Genomic DNA, 27,939 nt, shown 5'->3' on the forward strand with positions numbered 1-27,939 from the left:
TATCTGAGGAGTTGCGAATGGTACTGAACAACGTACAATCATCAGCGAACGTCTCCACTTCTGACCTTATGATGGAGGCAAGGCCATTGATGAAGCAGCTGAAGATGGTTGGGCCGAGGACAGCACCTTCTGAACCCATGATTTCTTCCACCTAGAAGGACAAGAACAGCAGATGCATGGGAACACCACCACCTGCAAGTTTCCGTCCAAGTCACACACCATCCTGACTTGGAACTATATCGCCGTTCTTTCACAGTCGCAGGGTCAAAATCCTGGAACTCCCTTCCTAACAGCACTGTGGGTGTACTGGCACCAGACTACAGCGGTTCAAGAAGACAGCTCACCACCTTCTCAAGGGCAATTAGGGATTGGCAATAAATGCTGGCCACATCCATGATCGAATAAAAAAAATGGAGGGTTCTCCTGCGATCCCATCAACACTTCTACTGCAACCTCGCTATTGGTCGCAAACATTTCATGTAAATTCAGTAATTTGTTTATCATCTCATTTCAAGTGTGCAAGAATGAGAGATTTCTAATGACTTGAAATTAAATAATCTGTCATATCAAAAAATACACTAAAAGGAAAAATGTTGTACGGTCTTCGGTTTTAAAAGTTTGAAAATCAAGATTTATCATGTCTCCAACTCTAACTAAACATTTTCCTTGCAGAAAATTCAAACCCTATTCATGAAGGTGGTGCTGTTTGATTTTTTGTGTATGGATGTTTAAAAGACATTTGATAAAGTACTACATGACAGAAACAGAAAGTGCTGGAAACACTCAGCAGGTCAGGCAGCACCTGTGGAGAGAGAAGCAGAGTTAACATTTCAGGTCTGTAACCCGAGCTCTGGTTCTCTGAGTGCTGAGTGTTTCCAGCACTTTCTGTTTTTGTTTCGGATTCCCAGCATCTGCTTTTATACTACTACATGATAGACTAGTTAGTTAAACTAAAGCCCATGGGATTAAACCGACAGCATGGAATGAAATTGGCTAATGGACAGGAAGCAGAGAGCAGTGGTGAACAGTTGTTTTTCAGACTGCAGGGAGGTATACAGTGGGTCAGTATAAAGACTACCACAACTTTTGATTTATATTAATGGCCTAGACTTGGGTGTACAGGACATCATTTCAAAGGTTGAATGAAATGAAACTCAGAAATGTAGTAAACAATAAGGAGGATAGTTACAGACTTCAGGAGGACATAGACAGACTGGTGAAATGGGCAGACACATAACAGATGAAATTTAGCACACAGAGTGTGAACTGATTCACTTTGCTAGGAAGAATGAGGAGAGGCAATATAAAATAAATGGTATAATTTTAATATTGGTGCAGAACAGAGAGACCTGGGGGTGTATGTACACAAATCTTTGAAGGTAATGGAGGATTAGAGTACAAAAGCAAGGAAGTTATGTAAAACCTTTATAGAACACCTTATCTGGAGTATTGTGGCCAATTCTGGACACCACACTTTAGGAAGGATGTCAAAGCCTCGGAGAGGGTGCAGAGGAGATTTACTAGAATGGTACCAGGGAGGGACTTCAGTTATGTGGAGAAACTGGAGAAGTTGGGATTGTTCTCCTCAGAACAGAGAAGGTTAAGAGGAGATCTGATAGAGGCTTTCAAAATTTTGGAGAGTTTTTGCATAGAATTTACAATACAGAAACAGACTATTTAGCCCAGCCAGTCCACACCAGTGCTAATGCTGCACTTGATCTTGATAAGTAAATAAGGAGAGAGTGTTTCTAATAGTAGAAGGGTTGGTAACCAGAGGACACAGATTTAAGGTGATTACCAAAAAAAAGGCAACAAGAAAAAACATTTTTTACGCAGTGAGTTGTTGTGATCTGGAATGCGCTGCCTGAAAGGGCAGTGGAAACAGATTCAATAGTAACTTTCAAAAGGGAATTGGATAAATACTCGAATGGGGAGAATTTTACAGGGGAGTGGGACTAATTGGGTAACTCTACCAAAAATGCATGCTGGCCAAATGGCCTTTTTCTGAGCTGTATGATCTTATGATTCCGGAGCCTCAAACTGTGGAACTTTTCAACTCGCTCAGTCTTTCCTTCCAAAGCTTGCTGTCCCCTCATCACAACTTCCTGATTTCTTTCATCTTCTCCCTTACATTTTTTTCAAACGTGGTGTTATTCTCTACTATGGGCCTTATCTCTAGATTTCTTTTTCTTTTTTAAAAAAGAGTTGAATGTTAAAAGTGTAAACAAGGATTTTAATCCTCCTGCTGAGTCTCTTTACTCCTGGAAAAATAAGGAAAAAAATAAAGCATTGCATGTTCTAATCTAAAAATTAGAGCCAGACCTTTCAGGAGTGAAATTATGAAACACTTCCACATGCAAAGGCTGGTAGAAGTTTGGAACTCTCTTCTGCAAACAATAATTGATGGTAGATCAATTGTAAATTTTAAAGCTGAGATTGATGAACCTAAGGTTTTAAAGGACAGAGATAAAGGCATGTATATAAAGTTAGGTCACAGATCAGCCATGACCTTTACTGAATGACGGAACAGGTTCGAGGAGTTAAATGGCATCCTTCTGTCTCTATGTTCCTCACCTTTCCTTAAATATGACCAATTATTTTAAGCCAAATAAAACAAAATTATATTTTCATATTTTAGAACGCTATCACCCTACTTTGATTCTCAAAGATCAAAGTGGAAGAACTGCAATGGATGTTTTTCGGTATCTGCAGATAATTCCTAATTTACATGAACACTGGCTTTTCCAACCTTCAAAATTCTCATCATTGGGACAACCAAGAGCAGTTCACAAAACCACTGTTTGCATCAAAGTAAGACACCAGTACATAAGATCATAAGATAACTGCAGAAAGGAAAAACCATTCAGTTCATTTTAGTATATCCATCCAGAATCAGCCTAAATCTCCCGACTGTACCATTCAATTTGATTGCAGGATTTTTGCCTCTACTGCTCTGTCCAGCAGTCTGTTCCCCCCTTACTCTTTGGATGATGAACAGCTTCGCAATCTCAGACTCAGCTTTACTTTTTACTACTTTGAACTTGTGGCTTTTTGTTCTACTCTCAGATTAATTTAAAGTAGTTTTTCAGATTTGCTTTTCCTGTACATTTACAATCTCACATTCCTCCTGTAAGGTTGTCTCTTAATAATTCATTTCCAAGCTTGAAGACTGGAGACTGTCCGGTCTTTCCTCATCTCTCAGACCCCCTTTCCCCCACCCCCAATGCTGAGGATCAGTCTCAGAGTTCTTCTGTACACTTCCTTCAATGTGTCTCACTGGACATAATACTCAAGGATGAGGAACTCCAATAAATGTGGCATCTTCTATTTCACAATGGAAAGATTATGCCTGTAACATTGATATGCACAGTCATTTCAGGGAAGAACACGTCGAAAACTATATCATACTTAAAACACACAGGTATAAATTAATCACTTATTAACCAAACTACCATCAATAACAAGAGTGCAGGTACGATATAAAGTTTGATATAATCCCATCGTTATTGTTTTAAACCAATCCCTCGGCTTCAACATCCGTTCAGTTTAACCCTTACCATATTACTTACTCTGCTGTGCCACCACCATTACCATCAACTGTCCATTAAGAAATTGAGAAACAGATGTACCTTCCTTGCCACACCCTCACCGCTGATCCATGCTCTGTAACAGCACCTGACGCACAGCAACCTGTGCTAGTGAGCTGTGGACCTAATGTAGAGGAACTAAGTCAAAAGTGGGAGCGCCTCAGTTGGGGGTGGAGCGTATGTTATATTGCCGGCCTTATTACATTTCCAAAACTTTGCAAAACCACACTTGGCACAACAGGGGATCATGTAATCCAACTATATAGAACTCGGAGTATGTTCTATGTACCATTTCTATCCTGCATTCTTTCCCATAGAAAACAATGGAAGCAAGTGAAGGACCTCAAAGTTAATAGTACTCATTGGCAGGTCAAAATAACTCTTACATTGCAGGGCTTCACCCGTATTTAAAAAAAAAATGAAAGCACAAATAAACAAGTAAAACTTATCCAAGCAGATCAACAGTACAGTAACAGTAGAAATATTAGTTTGAAGTATAAATATACATAAATATGGAAAGGATTAAACCTACAGACATATCTTTTTTTCTATACTGAGAAACAGGCAAAAGTGGAACATTTGTTGTGCAAGACATTATCTAGGTCATAAAGTGTACAGTAACTCAAAATAGTGATTACATAGAATTTCATAGAAGCATCAGCACAGAAACAGGCCATTCGGCCCAACTATGCCAGTTTTTATACACCACACAAAACTTGTTCCTTTTTCTATTCATTCACAGGATGTGGGCATCACTGGCAAGACCAGCATTTATTGCCCATCCCTAATTGCCTTTGGTGGTGAGCTGCCTTCTTGAACCACTGCAGTCCATGTGGGCTAGATACACTCACAGTGCTGTTAGGGAGGGGGTTCCAGGATTTTGATCCAGCGACAGTGAAGGAACAAAGATATAGTTAAAAGTCAGGATGGTGTGTGACTTGGAGGGGGACTTGCAAGTGGTGATGTTCCGATGCATTTGCTGCCCTTGTTCTTCTAGGTGGTAGAGGTCGTGGGTTTGGAAGGTGCTGTCGAAGGAGCCTTGGTGAGTTGCTGCAGTGCATCTTGTAGATGGTACACAATGCTGCCACTGTGCACTGGTAATGGAGGGAGTGAATGTTGAAGGTGGTGGATGAGCTGCCAATCAAGCGGGTTGCTTTGTCCTGGATGGTGTCGAGCTTCTTGAGTGTTGTTGGAGCTGCACCCATCCAGGCAAGTGGAGAGTATTCCATCACACTCCTGACTTGTGCCTTGTAGATGGTGGACAGGCTTTGGGGAGACAGGAGGTGAGTTATTTGCCACAGAATTCCCAGTCTCTGACCTGCTCTTGCAGCCACAGTATTTATGTGCTGGTCAAGTTAAGCTTTTGGTCAATGATAATCCCCAGATCTTGCTGCATGTGAGTACAGACTGCTTCATTATCTGAGGAGTCGCAAATGGTACTGAACACCGCAATCATCAGCGAACATCCACACTTCTGACCTTATGATGGAGGGAAGGTCATTGATGAAGCAGCTGAAAATGGTTGGGCCTAGGACTCTACTCTGAGGAACTCCTGCAGTGATGTCCTGGGGCAGAGATGATCAGCCTCCAACAACCTCAACCATCTTTCTTTTTGTTAGGGATAACTCCAACCAGTGGAGAGTTTCCCCCCAATTCATATTCAGCTAAACTTTGCTAGGGCATTTTGGTCAAATACTGCCTTGCTGTCAAGAGTGGTCATTCACCTCATCATTGGAATTCAGCTCTTTTGTCCATATTTACATTAGGGCTGTAATCAGGCCTGAAGCCAGGCGGACCTGGTGGAACCTAAACTGAGCATCGGTGAACAGATTATTGCTTTTTAAGTGCTGCTTGATAGCACTGTCGATGACACTGTCATCACTTTGCTGATGATTGAGAATAGACTGATGGGGCAGTAATTGCTGGATTGAGTTTTTTCTGCATTTTGTGCACAGGGCATACCTGGGCAATTTTCCACTTTGTCGGGTAGGTACCATTGTTGTAGCTATACTGGAACAACTTGACTAGAGGTTCAGCTAGTTCTGAAGCACAAATCTTCAGTATTGCAGCCGGATGTTGTCAGGGCCCACAGCCTTTGCTGCATGCAGTGCACTCTAAAGGCCTGCTCAAGTTACAAAAAAAAAACCCAACCCCAACCAGATGGAACCACATGGGACCCAAGCCCGACCTGACCACCGCAATGTTCCCTTCACTTACCTTCCAACTCCCAATCTGCCAGAAGCTGCAGCATGAGCGTGATGATGTCATAGAGATGCTCACACGCTCACATTGCGCAGACTCAGTTTCCCGGACTTGCAGCTCAGGTTAAGTTTTTAACTTTTAACACTTATCTTGCTGTGTATGTCCGACCTGGACCCTGCTCAGCCCGAACTCAGCTCAACTCGGACTCGGCCGACCCGACCCGAGCCCGAAGGCTACACAGAAGAGCGGCCCGAACTGGCCCGAACCTGACACACATCGTCGGGTCCCGTCGGGTTCGGGGTGGGTAGCCAGCCTTTTGTGCACTCAGCAGTTTCTTGATGTCATGTGGAGTGAATTGGATTGGCTGAAGAATGGCATCTGTGATGGTGGGGACTTTAAAGCACACCCTGTATTGGAGGTTAAAATCAGAGCTTTTGATTAGAGCTAAAACATCACAGAGTTTTAGAATGGCCTCCTTCTGTGCCAGCCCATCGTGCCTGTATCAGCTTTTTGAAAGAACTATCCAATTAGTCCCATTACCCGACCCTTTCCTTAAAGCCCTGCAAAAGCCCTGGATTTTTTGACAATTATTTTAAATCTGCATCCTCTAGTTATCGACCCTCCTGCCAATGGAAACGGTTTCTTCTGATCTACTCTGTCAAACCCCTCATAATTTTAAACGCCTCTATTAAATCATCCCTTAACCTTCTCTGCTCAAAGTGTTCTTTTGCAGGCAGCTGAGTGGATAAACAGGCCTTAGTTTAACATCTCATCCAAAAGATGGCACTTCTGACAATACAGCACTCCCTCAGTACTGTACTGACATTGCAGCCTAGATTCTGTGCTTAAATCCTGGAGTGAGGCTCAAAGCCACAACCTTCTGATTCAGAGGCAAGACTCCCAAGCTGAGCATTTGAGGCAAGCTGACACGTATGTTAATGTTGTGCCAAATCTATGGATTGTTTATCCTTCCCTTTTTAAAACATGCAGAAGTCAGCTCCCTGAAGGCTAATTTGGTAAATGACACTGTCCATTTGGAACCATAGAGAGCAGGAAGGTCCCAGATTAGATCCTGCCCTGTTTTCATTTCTACTAGCCTGGTACACTCCAGGTTAGGTTGGGGGGGATAAAAGCCACCACACTTCTCCTTCACATTCACTATCCAGTGGTCATTGCCAAATATGGGCAATGTGGGAATATCAGCTGGGACAGAAATCAGGATTGGCTGTGATAGCCTCCGTGGCAAATAGCCTCCAGACACTCATTACCTGGCATCTGACAGGCTCCTGTGAAACTATAACCCAATGTACTTTTAGGAGAGAACAAGTGAGAAAGCATAGAATGATTACGGCACAGAAGAAGGCCATTCAGCCCATCGTGTCTGCATTGGAAAGCTGGGGAAAATCCCCTAAAGTGGCCATTATCTCTCCAAGCAAGGCATGACTCCAAGAATTCATATGACCCGAAATGAAGGACAATATTTATTAAAAAGTAACAGTCCATCTGGATATGAATAATCATGGTTTGCTTCCATTTGAAGCATGATTTCAAAGGCTGAGTCCACCAGCAGTAAATTTTATAATTTGAAATCAGTGGGTCACACTGCCTTTCGGAAAGTAACCCTGTAAAGTCACGACTGCCTGCATTAGACCAGAATTCATTCCTCTTACAGGTGCAGAGAGCACTGGAACATTATCATTTTTAAAGGGAGTTCCCACATAATGTACACGCGTCAGTCACAAGGTAGCACTGAAGCAAATCAGGGTGAAATCTTTTTTTGACTCTGATTTGGCACCACAACAAGATTCCTGTTGGAAGCTGTCCAAGGACTCACTTTGAGAATTGCGAGTGTTGGCAGTTCATTGAACTTGCTGGTTGGAATATAGGATCTGTATCTTCCTCAGAAGTAGCTCATGAAAATATACAGAACCAACCATATTCAACATCAGCTGTGGCTCAGTTATGTAACACTCTCATGTCTGAGTCAGTCGGTTGTGGATCCAAGCCCCATTGCAGAGTACAGAGTCTATACTGACACTCTGGGCAGTACCGAGGGAGTGCTTCACTGGCAGAGGGGCTGTCTTTCAGATGAGATGTTAGAGGCCCCGTCTGCCCTCTCAGTTGAATGTAAAAGATCCCATGGCAGGAGAGTACTCCCTGGTGTAGTGGCCAATATTTATCCCTCAATCAACATCATTACAAAAAAATCAGATTATCTGGTCATTGTCACATTGTGTGCAAATTGGCTGCTACATTTCTTATATCACAACAGCGACTACACATCAAAAAGTATTTCATTGGCTATAAAGTGCTTTTGGACATCCTGAGGTGATGAAAGATGCTATAGAATGTCAAGTCTTTAAGTGTAAATTTTATTTTGTATGAATAAGTTTAGTCAAAGCCCCTAATAGATTTCAGGATGTATTCCAGGACTAATAGGCCATTGATGCAGCAAATATCATGCATACTCTCATGTTTATATCGCTTTTAGTGATGTGTAGAAATCATAGAATGGTTACAGCACATCAGGAGGCCATTTGGTCCATCATGTCCAGGCTGCCTCTCTGCAAGAGCAACTCACCTAGTCCCCTCCCCTGCTTTTTCCCGTAGCCCTGCAAATTCTTTTCTTCAGATAATTATCCAATTTCCTTTTGAAAGCCACAATTGAACATGCCTCCAACACACTCTCGGAAATTGCATTCCAGATCCTAAACACTCACTGAACCTGCCTCTACCACACTCTCAGACAGTGCATTCCAGATCCTAAACACTCACTGAACCTGCCTCCACCACACTCTCAGACAGTGCATTCCAGATCCTAAACACTCACTGAACCTGCCTCCACCACATTCTCAGACAGTGCATTCCAGATCCTAAACACTCACTGAACCTGCCTCCACCACACTCTCAGACAGTGCATTCCAGATCCTAAACACTCACTGAACCTGCCTCCACCACACTCTCAGACAGTGCATTCCAGATCCTAAACACTCACTGAACCTGCCTCCACCACACTCTCAGAAATTGCATTCCAGATCCTAAACACTCACTGAATCTGCCTCCACCACACTCTCAGACAGTGCAATCCAGATCCTAAACACTCACTGAACCTGCCTCCACCACACTCTCAGACAGTGCATTCCAGATCCTAAACACTCACTGAACCTGCCTCCACCACACTCTCAGACAGTGCATTCCAGATCCTAAACACTCACTGAACCTGCCTCCACCACAGTCTCAGACAGTGCATTCCAGATCCTAAACACTCACTGAACCTGCCTCCACCACACTCTCAGACAGTGCATTCTAGATCCTAAACACTCACTGAACCTGCCTCCACCACACTCTCAGGCAGTGCATTCCAGATCCTAAACACTCACTGAACCTGCCTCCACCACACTCTCAGACAGTGCATTCCAGATCCTAAACACTCACTGAATCTGCCTCCACCACACTCTCAGACAGTGCATTCCAGATCCTAAACACTCACTGAACCTGCCTCCACCACACTCTCAGACAGTGCATTCCAGATCCTAAACACTCACTGAACCTGCCTCCACCACACTCTCAGACAGTGCATTCCAGATCCTAAACACTCACTGAACCTGCCTCCACCACAGTCTCAGACAGTGCATTCTAGATCCTAAACACTCACTGAACCTGCCTCCACCACACTCTCAGACAGTGCATTCTAGATCCTAAACACTCACTGAACCTGCCTCCACCACACTCTCAGGCAGTGCATTCCAGATCCTAAACACTCACTGAACCTGCCTCCACCACACTCTCAGACAGTGCATTCCAGATCCTAAACACTCACTGAATCTGCCTCCACCACACTCTCAGACAGTGCATTCCAGATCCTAAACACTCACTGAACCTGCCTCCACCACACTCTCAGACAGTGCAATCCAGATCCTAAACACTCACTGAACCTGCCTCCACCACACTCTCAGACAGTGCATTCCAGATCCTAAACACTCACTGAACCTGCCTCCACCACACTCTCAGACAGTGCATTCCAGATTGTAACCATTAACTGTGTAAAAAAGTTTTTCCTCATGTTGTTGAGGTTCTTTTGCCTATCCCTTTAAATCCGTGCCCTCTGGTTTTCGACTCATCCACCATTGGGAACTGTTTCTCTCTATCTACTCTGTGCAGACCCCTCATGATTTTGAACACCTCTATCAAATCTCCTCTCAACCTTTTATTCTCTGAGGAGAACAGCCCCAGCTTCTTCAATCTATCCTCTTATCTGAAGTCTCTCATCTCCAGATCCATTCTCATAAATCTTTTCTGCACCCTCTCCAATGTCTTCACATCCTTCCTAAAGTATGGTGCCTCGAGCTGGAGACAATACTCCAGTTGAGGTCGAATTAGTGTTTTGTAGAGGTTCACCATAATTTCCTTGCTTTTGTACTCTATGCTTCTATTTGGAAAGCCAGGATCCCATCTGCTTATTAACTGCTTTCTCAACCTGCCCTGTCACCTTCAATGATTTATGCACATATACCCGCAGGTCCCTCTGCTCCTGCAGCCCCTTTAGAATTGTACCCTTTATTTTATATTGTCTCTCCCCATCTTCCTACTAAAATGCATCACCTCACCCTTCTCTGCATTAAATTTCATCTGCCACTTGTCCACCCATTCCACCAACCTGTCTCTAGCCTCTTGGAGTTTAACACTATCCTCCTCACAGTTCACAATACTTCCAAGTTTATGTCATCTGCAAATTTTGAAATTGCTCCCTGCACACCCAGGTTTAGGTCATTAATCTATATCAAGAAAAGCAGTTTTCCGAAACACTGACCCCTGGGGAACCCCACTATAAACTTTCCTCCAGTCTGAAAAACAACCGTTCACCACTACTCTCTGTTTCCTGACAAGCGCCAACTTCATAACCAATGAAATAAATAACAGTTCTGATGAAAGGTCACTGACCTGAAACGTTAACTCTGAATCTCTTTCCACAGATGCTGCCTGACCTGCTGAGTATTTCCAGCACTTTCTGTTTTTATTTTAAATAAATAACTTGTTTGTTTGTTTTAAAACAATGTCCTGCATTCACATGGAGTTCAATGGAACCGGGATCAAGACTAAGACTTCATCCCACATTGCTCTGAATCCAATAAAACAACACAACCAAGTAACTAATTCCCTTTGGCCTCCTTGTCTCGAGAAACAATGGTAAGTGCCTGGAGGTGGTCAGTGGTTTGTGAAGCAGCGCCTGGAGTGGCTATAAAGGCCAATTCTAGAGTGACAGACTCTTCCACAGGTGCTGCAGATAAAATTTGTTTGTCGGGGCTGTTACACAGTTGGCTCTCTCCTTGCACTTCAGTCTTTTTTCCTGCCAACTGCTAAGTCTCTTCGACTCGCCACACTTTAGCCCCGCCTTTATGGTTGCCTGCCAGCTCTGGCGATCGCTGGCAACTGACTCCCATGACTTGTGATCAATGTCACAGGACTTCATGTCGCGTTTGCAGACGTCTTTAAAGCGGAGACAAGGACGTCGAGTGGGTCTGATACCAATGACGAGCTCGCTGTACAATGTGTCCTTGGGGATCCTGCCATCTTCCATGCGGCTCACATGGCCAAGCCATCTCAGGCGCCGCTGACTCAGTACTGTGTATATGCTGGGGATGTTGGCCGCCTCGAGGACTTCTGTGTTGGAGATATGGTCCTGCCACCTGATGCCAAGAATTCTCCAGAGGCACGGAAGATGGAATGAATTGAGACGTTGCTCTTGGCTGACGAATGTTGTCCAGGCCTCGCTGCCGTAGAGCAAGGTACTGAGGACACAGGCTTGATACATGTGGACTTTTGTGTTCTGTGTCAGTGCGTCATTTTCCCACACTCTTGGCCAGTCTGGACATAGCAGAGGAAGCCTTTCCCATGCGCTTGTTGATTTCTGCATCGAGAAACAAGTTACTGGTGATAGTTGAGCCTAGGTAGGTGAACTCTTGAACCACTTCCAGAGTGTGGTCGCCAATATTTATGGATGGGGCATTTCTGATGTCCTGTCCCATGATGTTCATTTTCTTGAGGCTGATGGTTCGGCCAAATTCATTGCAGGCAGCCGCAATCCTGTCGATGAATCTCTGCAGACACTCTTCAGTGTGGGATGTTAATGCAGCATCGTCAGCAAAGAGAAGTTCCCCGGACAGGGATCCGAAGGCGCGGGAGTGCTGGCCACCGGTACGAATAGCGCACCGGGACAGATGTCGGAAAGGTAATTAAGTCAATGAGTTAAATTTATGTACATATGTTAACGGCAGTCCCATCGCTGAGCGGCAGGGGAGTCTCCACGAGGCATCGCTGCCGCCAGCAATACTGGGCCGGGCCTTCCCAGTGTCGAGGTCCATGGCAGGCCTCTCCCGGGGGCATTTCCCAGCCCTTCCCGTCATGACCCCCAACGTCGTGGGTCTGTAAAATTCAGCCTATTGCACTACAGCACAAAAATAGGCTATTTGGCTAACCTGGTCAACGTGGGTGTTTGTGCTCCCGTTGAGCCTTCTACCATCCTTCCTCATCTAACTCGATCAGAACGTACTTCAATTCCTTTCTTCATTATGTGCTTCTCCAGATTCCCATTAAATACATTAAATCCTTGAGGTAGCGAGTTTCACATTCTCAACACTGTCTGGGGAAAGAAGTCTCTCCTGAATTTCTGATTGGATTTATTAGTGACTATCTTAAGTTTATGGACCCTAGTTTTGGAAATCCCCCACAAGTGGAAATATTTTCTTATGGCTCCTCTATCAGACTCTTGCATAATTTTAAAGACTTCTGTTCGGTGACGTCTCATCCTTCAAGAGAAAAGAGCCCCAGCCTTTCAATCTATCCTGATAGTTATAACCTTTCAGTTCCGAAATCATCCTTATAAATCTTCTTCAGACCTTCTCCAGTGCCTCTATATCCTTTCTATAATATGGAGACCAGAACAGTTCACAATACTCCATGTGTGGTCTAACCAACTTTTTATGCAAGTTTAACATAACTTCTCTGCTTTTCAATTCTGTTCCTCTACAATTGAACCCCAGTGCTTGGTTTGTAATGTTTGTGGCCTTGTTAACTTGCATTGCTACTTTTAATGATTTGTGAATCTGTATCCAAGTTCGCTTTGCTCCTCTATGAAATTTAGACACTCATTTTCCAAGGAGCATCTGAGGCCTCTTTATTTCTCTTACCAATATAAACCATGTCACACTTATCAACATTAAAATTTATTTACAATTTTCCCACCCATTCTACAAGTTTATTGGTGTCTTCTTGCATTTAGTTGCAGTCTTCCTCAGTATTAACTAAACCTCCTGGAATTGTACTGTTTCCCGAGTGAAGATCATTTCTGTAAATGGTCAACAACATTGGTCCCAGCACTGATCCCTATGAACTCCATTTCTCACTTTCCACCAATCTGAGTAAATACCTTTAACCCCCTGCTCTCTGTTTTCTCTTTTGTAGGTTCTGCAGGCAACAGCCTCCAAGTGATCACTGTTCTGATGTGAACCTGGACAATATTCATAATTAAATAAATTGACAAAGAGGAGGCCCAACACAGCCCGAGTTAATCCTGCCTACACACACACACACACACACACACACACACACACACACACACACACACACACACACACACACACACACACACACACACACACATCTAACACACACACACTCACATACACACTTCACAGCAGCAGTCACTGGATCAGAATCAGGGACATCAATGCTGACAGTCTTTACCATCCCCTCCCTAACCTGGGGTGCTGCAGCAAATTATAGTACTGTTAAAAGAGGAATCGTTTTATGTACTTCTTTGCTGGTTTGTTAAGCTCTTGAACCCTTGGTCATTATAAGATTCTGCTGGGTAGGAACTGAAATAACATCGGATGAATAACACCCAGCTAAGACATAGTTATTTTTATAATGCAGTTGTTTTGCTTCATTTTAAACAAACTTACGCTTTGGTCCAATTTCAGGAGCTGATGCCTAATTTATTAATTTGAACAATTTATTCCAGAACATATCACATGCATTTTGCCTCCTGTGTAGACCAAGTGCTTTGTGGCAGAACTGAAGTGCCACATGGAATAAAGCTCATATAATGCCTGCAGCAAAACTCCAGTCAGACGAACTTCGGATGTTTCAAAATGAAAGTTATACACTTAGCAAAATGTATTCCCGTAGAACCTTTCAGAACAATATCTCAAGCAGTTAATATGTTACAAAGGACACAGGTTCTAAAATCTGATAGCAATTGAATCCAATTGGATTTTGCTGGCTTTAGGTTTATATATTAGATATTTAGCAAGTAGATTCAAAGTATGATTTCCTTTCAGCTGTACAATATCTGTCTCCCAGAAAAGGAAACAGCACTTACCCTCCATATGCTCCAAAAGTAAAGCTTCTTTTTCTTCTCTCCATGTTTTATACACTGGAAAAGGTTCCTTGGTTTTTTTTTGCAATGTAACAGCCAGGAAGATTGAATGTCCCTTGAGGTAAGGTTAATCAACGCTGCTTTGCTTCTTCAAGAACCAACTGTTGCCATTCAGGCAGAAAAGGAGAAGCTCAAAGCTGCATTTCCTGTATCTCATAGCAACAACCACACTCCTGTCAGCCAGAACTTTTAGTGGAAACTAGTTTCATTCAACATCTTTCAGTATTCAAAAAAAAAACCCTCACACTCTGATTATCAATGTTATCTTCTGTTTTTATGCAGACACATTTATGGTGTAAATTTTCTCCAAACAGTTACAATTTATCTTAAACTCCATTCGATAAAATAAAAGCAATTTTGTTATTTAGTACAAGGGACAGTACGTCTTTTCATCATTTTGAAGAAAAATGTACGTGACAATTAGGCAATTAAATCACAGATAGCTGAAGATAGAGATAGCCTTGTTTCAACTACAAGAGCAATGGTACACGTGCTCTCACCCTGTCTTTCTCCTATAGAGAAAAATCTCCTATACTTTTAACCTCATATTTTGATAGTGTCAGATTAGACACTGTCTGCTTTGTTAGAAATGGAATGTACAGTAAAGTCTGAATACTGTCCTTTGTCTAGTTACTGTGTGACTTTATTGCTGCAAATTAACTGTGCTAGGCACCATTCAGTTCTGAATATCACGAAAGCAAATGTTGTATTTTTATGAGAAGACATTAAATTATATAATTTACTTAGACATTGCCTACCAAAGTCTGACTGTACATTGACATCTGTGTTTTTCAAACTATTTTACATGCATTTTGTTCACGTGCAGAATGGCTCCTTTTGTCAGTGGGCACGATCCCCAGACACTTCATTTACATAAAACATTGCTGAATAAACACATCAAAGAGTCCCAAAGACAAATGCACCTGACGTCAGTGCTGTGGCTAATCCAGCTCGTTGAGTGATCCCAGTGGATTTCTTAAATACATGCAATCAAAATTATGTGCTGTAAATAATGAACATTTTTTTGTTAAACTAGTATATCTCTCATGATGTTGCTCATGGGGTTTTCTTTATCAAATATTTCATCAACAGTCTTTAGCATTACAAAAATAAGTATGTTTAATTTTAGGAATTCTATACAGAATTTCCCTTCTACCCTGGATAATAGTACAACCCTTCAGGAATTTATGCTGCTCATATTGTAATTTTTGCTGGTTGTTCTTGAGTTCTAAGATAAACACAATTAAAAGAAATGGAATGGAAGAGTGTAACTATTTAGACTGCGTTACAAAATACGAAGATGAAATCTTGCCAACTTTGCAGTGAAAAGTGTCATTTGTTACACCTGTTACACATTGTATTAATTGATATATACTGAAGCAAAGTTACCTCAGAAAAAGTTGAAGATTCATGTTCAACCTTGTTTTCACACTGAATACAAAAGAGTCAACTTCCAATTGCTTTCATTGCTCCTAAATTGCTAACTCTGACTCTTTTCTTCCTCAGTAATTTTCCATTAATTCACAGGAATGGAGGAGGGACAGTGTTTTATAAGGACAGGAATCATTGAAGATGGTGGGGCAGGTTGAGAAAGCAAGTAAGGTATATAGGATCCTGGGCTTTATAAATAAAGCATAAAGTACAAAACCAAGGAAATTGTGGTGAACATTTATAAAACACTCATTCAGCCTCAACTAGAGTATTGTGTCCAATTCTGGGCACCACACGTTAGGAAAGATGTGAAGGCATTAGCGAGGGTGCAGAAAAGATTTACATGAATGTTTCCTGGAATAAGGGATGTCAATTATGTGGATAAATTGGAGAAGCTGGGACTGTTTTGCTTAGAGAAGGTTGAGAGGAGATTTGGTAGAGGTATTCAAAATCATGAGGGGTCTGGACAGAGTAGATAGGGAGAAACTGTTCCCATTGGTGGAAAGGTCGAGAACCAGAGGTCACCGATTTAAGTTGATTGGCAAAAGAACCAGAGGTGACACGAGGAAAAACTTTTTTCATGCAGTGAGTGTTTAGGATCTGGAATGCACTGTCTGAAAGTGTGGTGGAGGCAGGTTCAGTGAGTGTTTAGGATCTGGAATGCACTGTCTGAGAGTGTGGTGGAGGCAGGTTCAGTGAGTAGTCAGGATCTGGAATGCACTGTCTGAGAGTGTGGTGGAGGCAGGTTCAGTGAGTGTTTAGGATCTGGAATACACTGTCTGAGAGTGTGGTGGAGGCAGGATCAGTGAGTGTTTAGGATCTGGAATGCACTGTCTGAGAGTGTGGTGGAGGCAGTTTCAGTGAGTGTTTAGGATCTGGAATGCAATGTCTGAGAGTGTGATGGAGGTAGGTTCAGTGAGTGTTTAGGATCTGGAATGCACTGTCTGAGAGTGTGTTGGAGGTAGGTTCAGTGAGTGTTTAGGATCTGGAATGCACTGTCTGAGAGTGTGGTGGAGGCAGGTTCAGTGAGTGTTTAGGATCTGGAATGCACTGTCTGAGAGTGTGGTGGAGGCAGGTTCAGTGAGTGTTTAGGATCTGGAATGCACTGTCTGAGAGTGTGGTGGAGGCAGGTTCAGTGAGTGTTTAGGATCTGGAATGCACTGTCTGAGAGTGTGGTGGAGGCAGGTTCAATTGTGGCTTTCAAATGGGAATTGGATAATTATCTGAAGAGAAAAAATTTGCAGGGCTACGGGGAAAGAGTGGGGGAGTGGGACAATCTGAGTTGCTCTTGCAGATAGCTGGCATGGACATGATGGACCAAATGGTCTCCTTTTGTGCTGTAACCATTCTACAACAACAACAATTTATATTTATATAGTGCCTTTAACATAATTACACGTCCCAAGGCACTTTACAGGAGCATTATAAAATAAAGTACGGCACAGCCACAAAAGGACATATTCGGTCAGACGAACAAAAGTTTGGTCAAAGAGGAGTGTCTTAAAGGAAGAAAGCGAGGTGGAGAGGCGGAGAGGTTTAGGGAGGAAATTCTAGAGCTCGGGACCTAGGTTTCTATGAATGTTTTACTGGGTGATGTACACTATTATTCTCTTGCAAGTTAGGTGTTGTCTCCCTTTAAAACCACAAAGTCTAACTGTGGTTAAGCAAACTGAATGTCAGGTCAAACAGGGTTGAATTGTTTGATATGGAAACCGTACAAGGTGAGGTCAATCTGAGTCTAATTGTCGTTCAATCTGCAGACCAGGATGAAATAATTAGCTTTCTTTATAAAAATAATTGTTTTACATCTGTAGCAAAGTGTAACATCTGGAGTGTGACGTCGTATAAGTGCCAGTTTTCATGTAACACTAGATGATCTCCCATGGCATTGCACACAATAGGTCAGACAATGGCCTGGATTTTCTTTTCCCAATAGTGACAAACGCTCTGACATTCACTGCTATTCATGGCTGCAACAGCAGCACAACTTCCGATGAAGGGTCACTGACCCGAAACGTTAACTCTGCTTCTCTTTCCACAGATGCTGCCAGACCTGCTGAGTGGTTCCAGCATTTCTTGTTTTTATTTCAGACAATGTTACTTACACGGAAACTCGGAAGTTGTGGTGTGCCTCCCTCCAGAGGAGCCCAGGATGCTGGTGACTCTCTTCCAATCCTTAAAGCAGCAGGGACCAGTAGTGGGGGAATTTAGATTTTTTGCCCACAACTTGCATGGATGATTATGTTCTTTTGGGCCTCCTTATCTCGAGAGACAATGGATACGCGCCTGGAGGTGGTCAGTGGTTTGTGAAGCAGCGCCTGGAGTGGCTATAAAGGCCAATTCTGGAGTGACAGGCTCTTCCACAGGTGCTGCAGAGAAATTTGTTTGTTGGGGCTGTTGCACAGTTGGCTCTCCCCTTGCGCCTCTGTCTTTTTTCCTGCCAACTACTAAGTCTCTTCGACTCGCCACAATTTAGCCCTGTCTTTATGGCTGCCCGCCAGCTCTGGCGAATGCTGGCAACTGACTCCCACGACTTGTGGTCAATGTCACAGGATTTCATGTCGCGTTTGCAGACGTCTTTAAAGCGGAGACATGGACGGCCGGTGGGTCTGATACCAGTGGCGAGCTCGCTGTACAATGTGTCTTTGGGGATCCTGCCATCTTCCATGCGGCTCACATGGCCAAGCCATCTCAAGCGCCGCTGACTCAGTAGTGTGTATAAGCTGGGGATGTTGGCCGCTTCAAGGACTTCTGTGTTGGAGATATAGTCCTGCCACCTGATGCCAAGTATTCTCCGAAGGCAGCGAAGATGGAATGAATTGAGACGTCGCTCTTGGCTGGCATACGTTGTCCAGGCCTCGCTGCCGTAGAGCAAGGTACTGAGGACACAGGCCTGATTATGTGCAAAGGCTGATAATCACAGGTGCAGCAAAGCCGGAGGAGGCAGAGGAAAGGAGCTCCCTTGTAATATTATTTATGTGTCTAATTTATGAAATGGAGATGACTATTGAATCATTGCTGTCGTTTATAGTGCGAGAATGGGTGATGTCTATGTAACTGTCATAACTCTAGAAATGTTTATATATACGCACTAGTCCCAGAATCTAATGCGGAGTATAATTCAGCTGTTATTCTTGATTGAAGATATCAGAGTCTAACCAGACTGGTTACTTTTAAGTATTTCTCGCAATTAAAAAAAAGATTTAAGCCAAGTTAAATGAATGGCATCAAATGATCTAGTTCTTGTTTGAAATAAATAAACTCAGGGCTATTTCCAGATTAGTTACTTTTTAAAATAAAAACATGCAACAAAAAAAAAATTTATGGGAAGGTTTCATTTGCAGTTTTTTGGTAGAAATTTCTGAAGAAACGGGTGCGGCACATAAATCTTTTAAATCCCACAAAGCATGTGTCAGAGAGGTAAGTGTTAACCTGTAGGGGTTTCTCCATCTTGTCTCAATATTTTGGTCTTAAAGAATGCTGTTGACTTTATGATAAATATTCACAGTCAGATTGTGACCCAGTGGGTCCTGTTCCACCAACACAAACTCCCCTGGCTCCACTCCCTGCCCCACCCCCGGCCCCCAGCTCCTCTCCTCCATCACCCCCGGCTCCTCTCCACCACATCTCCCCCCCATCCCCCCACCACCCCATCATCCCATCACCCCAACCCCCGGCCCCCAATACCCCCAGCTCCTCTCCCCACCCCCACCCCGCTCCTCAGTCATGCCAATGTTGAAAACAGCAGTTGATGGGAGGCAAAAACCACAGGCAGTTTCACTGTTTTTCCCTTCCTTTCAAGTGGCATTGACAGGACTCAGAAGCTGCGTGGAGGTGGGGAGTGGAGCCAGGGTATGCGGGGTTGTGGGGGGAAGTGGACCAAGGGGAGAGGGTAGCGGAGCCGAGGAAGAGGTCCCAAAGGGGCAGGAGTAGAGAGGTGGGGAGAGGAAGCGGGGAAAGCGGGGAGGACGGTGGGCAGAGAAACTGGGGGTTCCGGGGTGGGCAAGGAGAGGAGCTGGGGTAGGTGGAGTGGGGGAGAGGAGCTCGGGTAGGTGGAGTGGGGGAGAGGAGCTGGGCTAGGTGGAGTGGGGGATAGGAGCTGGGTTAGTGGGGTGGGGAGAGGAGCTAGGGTAGGTGGGGTGGGGAGAGGAGCTGGGGTAGGTGGAGTGGGGGAGAGGAGCTGGGGTAGGTGGGGTGGGGGAGAGGAGCTGGGGTAGGTGGGGTGGGGAGAGGAGCTGGGGTAGGTGGAGTGGGGGAGAGGAGCTGGGGTAGGTGGAGGGGGGGAGAGGAGCTGGGGTAGGTGGCGTGGGGGAGAGGAGCAGGGGTAGTGGGGTGGGGAGAGGAGCTAGGGTAGGTGGGGTGGGGAGAGGAGCTGGGGTAGGTGGAGTGGGGGAGAGGAGCTGGGGTAGGTGGGGTGGGGGAGAGGAGCTGGGGTAGATGGGGTGGGGGAGAGGAGCTGGGGTAGGTGGGGTGGGGAGAGGAGCTGGAGTAGGTGGAGTGGGGGAGAGGAGCTGGGGTAGGTGGAGTGGGGGAGAGGAGCTGGGGTAGGTCGTGTGGGGAGAGGAGCTGGGGTAGGTGGAGGGGGGAGAGGAGCTGGGGTATGTGGAGTGGGGCAGAGGAGCAGGGGTAGGTGGAGTGGGGGAGAGGGGCTTTTTGGCAGGGGGTGGGGGAGAGGAGCTGGTGTAGGTGGAGTGGGGGAGAGGTGCTGGGGTAGGTGGGGTGGGGGAGAGGAGCTGGGGTAGGTGGAGTGGGGGAGAGGAGCTGGGGTTGGTGGAGTGGGGGGAGAGGTGCTGGGGTAGGTGGGGTGGGGAGAGGAGCTGGGGTAGGTGGGGTGGGGGAGAGGAGCTGAGGTAGGTGGAGTGGGGCAGAGGACCTGTGTGGCAGGGGGTGGGGGAGAGGAGCTGGGGTAGGTGGGGTGGGGAGAAGAGCTGGGGTAGGTGGGATGGGGAGAGGATCTGGGGTAGGTGGAGTGGGGGAGAGGAGCTGGGGTAGGTGGGGTGGGGAGAGGAGCTGGGGTAGGTGGAGTGGGGGAGAGGTGCTGGGGTAGGTGGGGTGCGGAGAAGAGCTGGGGTAGGTGGGATGGGGAGAGGAGCTGGGGTAGGTGGAGTGGGGGAGAGGTGCCGGGGTAGGTGGGGTGGGGAGAGGAGCTGGGGTAGATGGAGTGGGGGAGAGGAGCTGGGGTACGTGGGGTGGGGAGAAGAGCTGGAGTGGGGGAGAGGAGCTGGGGTAGGTGGAGTGGGGGAGAGGTGCTGGGGTAGGTGGGGTGGAGGAGAGGAGCTGGGGTAGGTGGAGTGGGGGAGAGGTGCTGGGGTAGCTGGGGTGGGGAGAGGAGCTGGGGTAGGTGGGGTGGAGGAGAGGAGCTGGGGTAGGTGGAGTGGGGGAGAGGAGCTGGGGTAGGTGGGGTGGGGAGAGGAGCTGGGGTAGGTGGGGTGCGAGGAAGAGCTGGGGTAGGTGGAGTGGGGGAGAGGAGCTGGGGTAAGTGGAGTGGGGGAGAGGTGCTGGGGTAGGTGGGGTGGAGGAGAGGAGCTGGGGTAGGTAGAGTGGGGGAGAGGTGCTGGGGTAGGTGGGGTGGGGAGAGGAGCTGGGGTAGGTGGGGTGCGGGGAAGAGCTGGTGCAGGTGGAGTGGGGGAGAGGAGCTGGGGTAGGTGGAGTGGGGGAGAGGTGCTGGGGTAGGTGGGGTGGAGGAGAGGAGCTGGGGTAGGTGGAGTGGGGGAGAGGTGCTGGGGTAGGTGGGGTGGGGAGACGAGCTGGGGTAGGTGGGGTGCAGGGAAGAGCTGGGGTAGGTGGAGTGGGGCAGAGGAGCTGGGGTAGGTGGAGTGGGGGAGAGGTGCTGGGGTAGGTGGGGTGGAGGAGAGGAGCTGGGGTAGGTGGAGTGGGGGAGAGGTGCTGGGGTAGTTGGAGTGGGGGAGAGGAGCTGGGGTAGGTGGAGTGGGGGAGAGGAGCTGGGGGAGGTGGAGTGGGGGAGAGGAGTTGGGGTAGGTGGGGTGCGGAGAAGAGCTGGGGTAGGTGGGGTGGGGGAGAGGAGCTGGGGTAGGTGAAGTGGGGGAGAGGTGCTGGGGTAGGGGGAGTGGGGGAGTGGTGCTGGGGTAGGTGGGGTTGGGAGAGGAGCTCGGGTAGGTGGGGTGGAGGAGAGGAGCTGGGGTAGGTGGGGTGGAGGAGAGGAGCTGGGGTAGGTGGAGTCGGGGAGTGGTGCTGGGGTAGGTGGGGTGGGGAGAGGAGCTGGGGTAGGTGGGGTGCGGAGAAGAGCTGGGTTAGGTGGAGTGGGGGAGAGGTGCTGGGGTAGGTGGGGGGGGAGAGGAGCTGGGGTAGGTTGGGTGGAGGAGAGGAGCTGGGGTAGGTGGAGTGGGGGAGAGGAGCTGGGGTATGTAGGGTGGAGGAGAGGAGCTGGGATAGGTGGAGTGGGGGAGAGGTGCTGGGGTAGGTGGGGTGGGGAGACGAGCTGGGGTAGTTGGGGTGCGGAGAAGAGCTGGGGTAGGTGGAGTGGGGGAGACGAGCTGGGGTAGGTGGAGTGGGGGAGAGGTGCTGGGGTAGGTGGGGTGGACGAGAGGAGCTGGGGTAGGTGGAGTGGGGGAGAGCTGCTGGGGTAGTTGGAGTGGGGGAGAGGAGCTGGGGTAGGTGGGGTGGAGGAGAGGAGCTGGGGTAGGTGGAGTGGGGGAGAGGTGCTGGGGTAGGTGGGGTGGGAGACGAGCTGGGGTAGGTGGGGTGCAGGGAAGAGCTGGGGTAGGTGGAGTGGGGGAGAGGAGCTGGGGTAGGTGGAGTGGGGGAGAGGTGTTGGGGTAGGTGGGGTGGAGGAGAGGAGCTGGGTTTAGGTGGAGTGGGGGAGAGGTGCTGGGGTAGTTGGAGTGGGGGAGAGGAGCTGGGGTAGGTGGAGTGGGGGAGAGGAGCTGGGGGAGGTGGAGTGGGGGAGAGGAGTTGGGGTAGGTGGGGTGCGGAGAAGAGCTGGGGTAGGTGGGGTGGGGGAGAGGAGCTGGGGTAGGTGAAGTGGGGGAGAGGTGCTGGGGTAGGTGGAGTGGGGGAGTGGTGCTGGGGTAGGTGGGGTGGGGAGAGGAGCTCAGGTAGGTGGGGTGGAGGAGAGGAGCTGGGGTAGGTGGGGTGGAGGAGAGGAGCTGGGGTAGGTGGAGTGGGGGAGTGGTGCTGGGGTAGGTGGGGTGGGGAGAGGAGCTGGGGTAGGTGGGGTGCGGGGAAGAGCTGGGTTAGGTGGAGTGGGGGAGAGGTGCTGGGGTAAGTGGGGGGGGAGAGGTGCTGGGGTAGGTTGGGTGGAGGAGAGGAGCTGGGGTAGGTGGAGTGGGGGAGAGGAGCTGGGGTAGGTAGGGTGGAGGAGAGGAGCTGGGATAGGTGGAGTGGGGAGAGGTGCTGGGGTAGGTGGGGTGGGGAGACGAGCTGGGGTAGTTGGGGTGCGGAGAAGAGCTGGGGTAGGTGGAGTGGGGGAGACGAGCTGGGGTAGGTGGAGTGGGGGAGAGGTGCTGGGGTAGGTGGGGTGGAGGAGAGGAGCTGGGGTAGGTGGAGTGGGGGAGAGCTGCTGGGGTAGTTGGAGTGGGGGAGAGGAGCTGGGGTAGGTGGAGTGGGGGAGAGGAGCTGGGGTAGGTGGGGTGCGGAGAAGAGCTGGGGTAGGTGGGGTGGGGGAGAGGAGCTGGGGTAGATGGGGTGCGGAGAAGAGCTGGGGTAGTTGGAGTGGGGGAGAGGAGCTGGGGTAGGTGGAGTGAGGGAGAGGAGCTGGGTTAGGTGGAGTGCGGGAGAGGAGCTGGGGTAGGTGGAGTGGGGGAGAGGAGCTGGGGTAGGTGGAGTGAGGGAGAGGAGCTGGGGTAGGTGGAGTGGGGGAGGAGCTGAAGTAGGTGGGGTGGAGGAGAGGAGCTGGGGTAGGTGGAGTGGGGGAGAGGAGCTGTGGCAGGTGAGGTGGGGAGAAGAGCTGGGGTAGGTGGAGTGGGGGAAAGGAGCTGGGGTAGGTGGAGTGGGGGAGAGGAGCTGGGGTAGGTGGAGTGGGGGAGAGGAGCTGGGGTAGGTGGAGTGGGGGAGGAGCTGAAGTAGGTGGGGTGGAGGAGAGGAGCTGGGGTAGGTGGAGTGGGGGAGAGGAGCAGGGGTAGGTGGAGTGGGGGAGAGGAGCTGGGGTAGGTGGGGTGGGGGAGAGGAGCTGGGGTAGGTGGAGTGGGGGGGAGGAGCTGGGGTAGGTGGAGTGGGGGAGAGGAGCTGGGGTAGGTGGTGTGGGGGAGAGGAGCTGGGGTTGGTGGGGTGCGGAGAAGAGCTGGGGTAGGTGGGGTGTGGGTGCTGGGGTAGGTGGAGTGGGGGAGAGGAGCTGGGGTAGGTGGAGTGGGGGAGGAGCTGAAGTAGGTGGGGTGGAGGAGAGGAGCTGGGGTAGGTGGAGTGGGGGAGAGGAGCAGGGGTAGGTGGAGTGGGGGAGAGGAGCTGGGGTAGGTGGGGTGGGGGAGAGGAGCTGGGGTAGGTGGAGTGGGGGGGAGGAGCTGGGGTAGGTGGAGTGGGGGAGAGGAGCTGGGGTAGGTGGTGTGGGGGAGAGGAGCTGGGGTTGGTGGGGTGCGGAGAAGAGCTGGGGTAGGTGGGGTGGGGGTGCTGGGGTAGGTGGGGTGCGGAGAAGAGCTGGGGTAGGTGGAGTGGGGGAGAGGAGCTGGGTAGGTGGAGTGGGGGAGAGGAGCTGTGGTAGGTGGAGTGGGGGAGAGGAGCTGGGTAGGTGGAGTGGGGGAGAGGAGCTGGGGTAGGTGGGGTGCGGAGAAGAGCTGGGGTCGGTGGAGTGGGGGAGAGGAGCTGGGTAGGTGGAGTGGGGGAGAGGAGCTGGGGTAGGTAGAGTGGGGGAGAGGAGCTGGGTAGGTGGAGTGGGGGAGAGGAGCAGGGGTAGGTGGAGTGGGGGAGAGGAGCAGGGGTAGGTGGAGTGGGGGAGAGGAGCTGGGGTAGGTGGGGTGGAGGAGAGGAGCTGGGGTAGGTGGGGTGTGGAGAAAAGCTGGGGTAGGTGGAGTGGGGGAGAGGAGCTGGGGTAGGTGGTGTGGGGGAGAGGAGCTGGGGTAGGTGGAGTGGGGGAGAGGAGCTGGGGTAGGTGGAGTTGGGGAGAGGAGCTGGGGTAGGTGGAGTGGGGGGGAGGAGCTGGGGTAGGTGGAGTGGGGGGAAGGAGCTGGGGTAGGTGGAGTGGGGGAGAGGAGCTGGGGTAGGTGGTGTGGGGGAGAGGAGCTGGGGTTGGTGGGGTGCGGAGAAGAGCTGGGGTAGGTGGGGTGGGGGTGCTGGGGTTGGTGGGGTGCGGAGAAGAGCTGGGGTAGGTGGAGTGGGGGAGAGGAGCTGGGTAGGTGGAGTGGGGGAGAGGAGCTGTGGTAGGTGGAGTGGGGGAGAGGAGCTGGGTAGGTGGAGTGGGGGAGAGGAGCTGGGGTAGGTGGGGTGCGGAGAAGAGCTGGGGTCGGTGGAGTGGGGGAGAGGAGCTGGGTAGGTGGAGTGGGGGAGAGGAGCTGGGGTCGGTAGAGTGGGGGAGAGGAGCTGGGTAGGTGGAGTGGGGGAGAGGAGCAGGGGTAGGTGGAGTGGGGGAGAGGAGCAGGGGTAGGTGGAGTGGGGGAGAGGAGCTGGGGTAGGTGGGGTGGAGGAGAGGAGCTGGGGTAGGTGGGGTGTGGAGAAAAGCTGCGGTAGGTGGAGTGGGGGAGAGGAGCTGGGGTAGGTGGTGTGGGGGAGAGGAGCTGGGGTAGGTGGAGTGGGGGAGAGGAGCTGGGGTAGGTGGAGTTGGGGAGAGGAGCTGGGGTAGGTGGAGTGGGGGAGAGGAGCTGGGGTAGGTGGGGTGGAGGAGAGGAGCTGGGGTAGGTGGAGTGGGGGGGAGGAGCTGGGGTAGGTGGAGTGGGGGAGAGGAGCTGGGGTAGGTGGAGTGGGGGGGAGGAGCTGGGGTAGGTGGGGTGGGGGAGAGGAGCTGGGGTAGGTGGAATGGGGGAGAGGAGCTGGGGTAGGTGGAGTGGGGGAGAGGAGCTGGGGTAGGTGGGGTGGGGGAGAGGAGCTGGGGTAGGTGGAATGGGGGAGAGGAGCTGGGGTAGGTGGAATGGGGGAGAGGAGCTGCGTGGCGGGTGGGTTGAGGAGAGGAGCGGGGGTGCAGGGGGTGAGGAGAGGAGCTGGATGGCATCGATAACCAAGGGACAGACCTCAGCAAACTTTTAAAAACTGTTATAAATCTGTTAAAAGTATTTAAACAGTTTCTGACAGTTTTTATGTGTCATAACTGTTTTAAAATATTTAAAATCATAATAAAAAAAATTCACCTGTCATTGAGCTGAAGACTGACCTCAAGGGATGTGCCTTTAGCTTGTGACAATATTAGGCTCTGCTGGCAATGCACCACCCTGGAAGCCCTCGCAGTCTCTCTCGATACATGGCCCCCTTGCAGTAAGAAGAGGAACTTTTTGCCGCAGCCAATGAACCAGTGAAGTACGAATTTATTTGTACAGTGAGTGGCGAATGCTGTTGCTTTGTCGCTGACAGGAAAATTCAGGCCAATAGGTTGTTTTATCACAATAGGAAATGCAACGCAAAGGAATCACCACTGGAGCTGGGCGCTGATTTTAACGAGCTAACTGGTGCAAACGGGGCAAGAATAGTTCAAATGGCGATGCATTACTTACTGCTGGGCAACTGAAGCACTGACATACATCGGACCCTGACTACCATTTTAGCAGGGTATTGATTGGAGTGTGCATCATGCACTCTCCAATCGGTTTCACTGGCAATAGAGGAAAGACCCAGTAAAGACCTTTGAACATATGTTTGTGGGACCAGGAGGATGACCGAGATATTAGGAGGAGTGAACAAAGACTTAGTCACAGAGTTGGGTTTTAAGGAGGGTGTTAAATGAAGAAATAGAGGGGGACAAGGGAGATGAGGATGGGCAGTGTTTACGAAGGGCATTTGAGAGCATGGACTGGGTGAAGACACAGATGAAGGCACAGTTGCTAATCATGGAGCAAATGGGTGAGGGTTAATAAATTCCACTTTTACACACTGTTGCTAACCGTTTAGCATCTGTTCACCAGTTGAAAGAATATTAAACCATATACAGGTATGTTTCCTCACCTATTTCGGGTGCATAATCTGGGCAACCAAGTCTTTATGACAGGAAGCTATGACAGAAGATGCCTCTGCCATGAAATTGCTCCTCTTTGAGATGTCTTGTTCTTCTTTGGCTCCATCCACCATCCAGTTGCCAAGTCCAGCGTGCGCTCAGTTACATATGTTATAATGGGAGGCAGTGGTGTTGTAAACCTGTGTTCCCTGCCTCTGTACTCGGGCAACAAACTGAGAATCATCTGTTGTGATCAGCTGACACTGGAGGAAATGAAAATTTTCTGAGCTTGAAGAGTCTGGGAGTTTCATTAGTGGCTTTTTGGGAAATGCACTTTGCAGCAATATATTTTTGTTGTTGTTCTACCTGTACACATCTGGATTCGCTTCTTGCTGCCTCTGATAAGGGCAGACCTGAGGCACATTCTGCTCATTAGCACCAGAGAACAGAAATGGACATTAGTATGAAGCTAATTTAAAATTGATATCAGATCTTTAGTTCAAAAAGTGCTGTTTGCCAGGTTGGGCAGTGAAGACAAGTGCACTGGGGTTCTCAAAATACACTTGGACAGTAGCATGGGGAGTGTAGGATATAGAGAGAGCAGTTCATTGGCCTTTGCATCCCCTTACTTTTGTTTTCATGGTTTCCTTGTCAATTTTCTCCTCCTGCTCTCTCATCAAAGGCATTGATTCCTCACTGGGGCAGAGTTGAACCACAGAAAAATTATGGCACAGAAGGAGGCCCATCGTGTCCCTTTTGGCCGAAAAAACTAGCCACCCAATCTAATCCCACCTTCCAGCACTTGGTCCATAGCCTTGCAGGTTCAGATACATGTCCAGGTACCTTTTAAATGAATTGAGGGTTTCTGCCTCCATCACCATTCCCGGCAGTGAATTCCAGACACCCACCACCCTCTGGGTAAAAAGTTTTTCCTCATGTCCCCTCTAATCCTTCTACCAATCACCTTAAATCTGTTCCCTCTGGTAATTGACCTCTCCGCTAGGGGAAACAGGTTCTTCCTGTCTACTCTATCTAGGGCCCTCATAATTTTGTACACCTCAATTACATCACCCTTCAGCCTCCTCTGTTCTAAGGAAAACAACCCTAACCTATCCAATCTTTCCTCAGAGCTGCAACTTTCAAGTCCTGGCAACATTCTTGTAAATCTCCTCTGTACTCTCTCCAGAGCAATTATGTCCTTCTTGTAATGTGGTGACCAGAACTGTATGCAATACTCCAGCTGTGGCCAAACCAGC

The 27,939-nt window shown here is 48.7% G+C and overlaps 1 protein-coding gene across 7 annotated transcripts in view; it reads right to left on the reverse strand.

Annotated features, from left to right (window-relative positions):
• rap1gapa (RAP1 GTPase activating protein a) overlaps positions 1–14,330 on the reverse strand; it is a 475,427-nt gene extending 461,097 nt beyond the window's left edge. For all 7 annotated transcript variants that reach the window (XM_068016826.1, XM_068016824.1, XM_068016829.1 and 4 more), the window contains exon 1: positions 14,170–14,330. In XM_068016826.1, coding sequence (XP_067872927.1) covers positions 14,170–14,213 — 44 coding nt within the window. In that variant the 5' untranslated portion in view covers positions 14,214–14,330. The remainder of the gene's footprint in view (positions 1–14,169) is intronic.
• Between the last annotated feature and the right edge of the window lie 13,609 nt (positions 14,331–27,939).

Source organism: Heterodontus francisci, chromosome 37 (genome assembly GCF_036365525.1).
Source record: "Heterodontus francisci isolate sHetFra1 chromosome 37, sHetFra1.hap1, whole genome shotgun sequence".
Lineage (NCBI taxonomy): Eukaryota > Metazoa > Chordata > Chondrichthyes > Heterodontiformes > Heterodontidae > Heterodontus > Heterodontus francisci.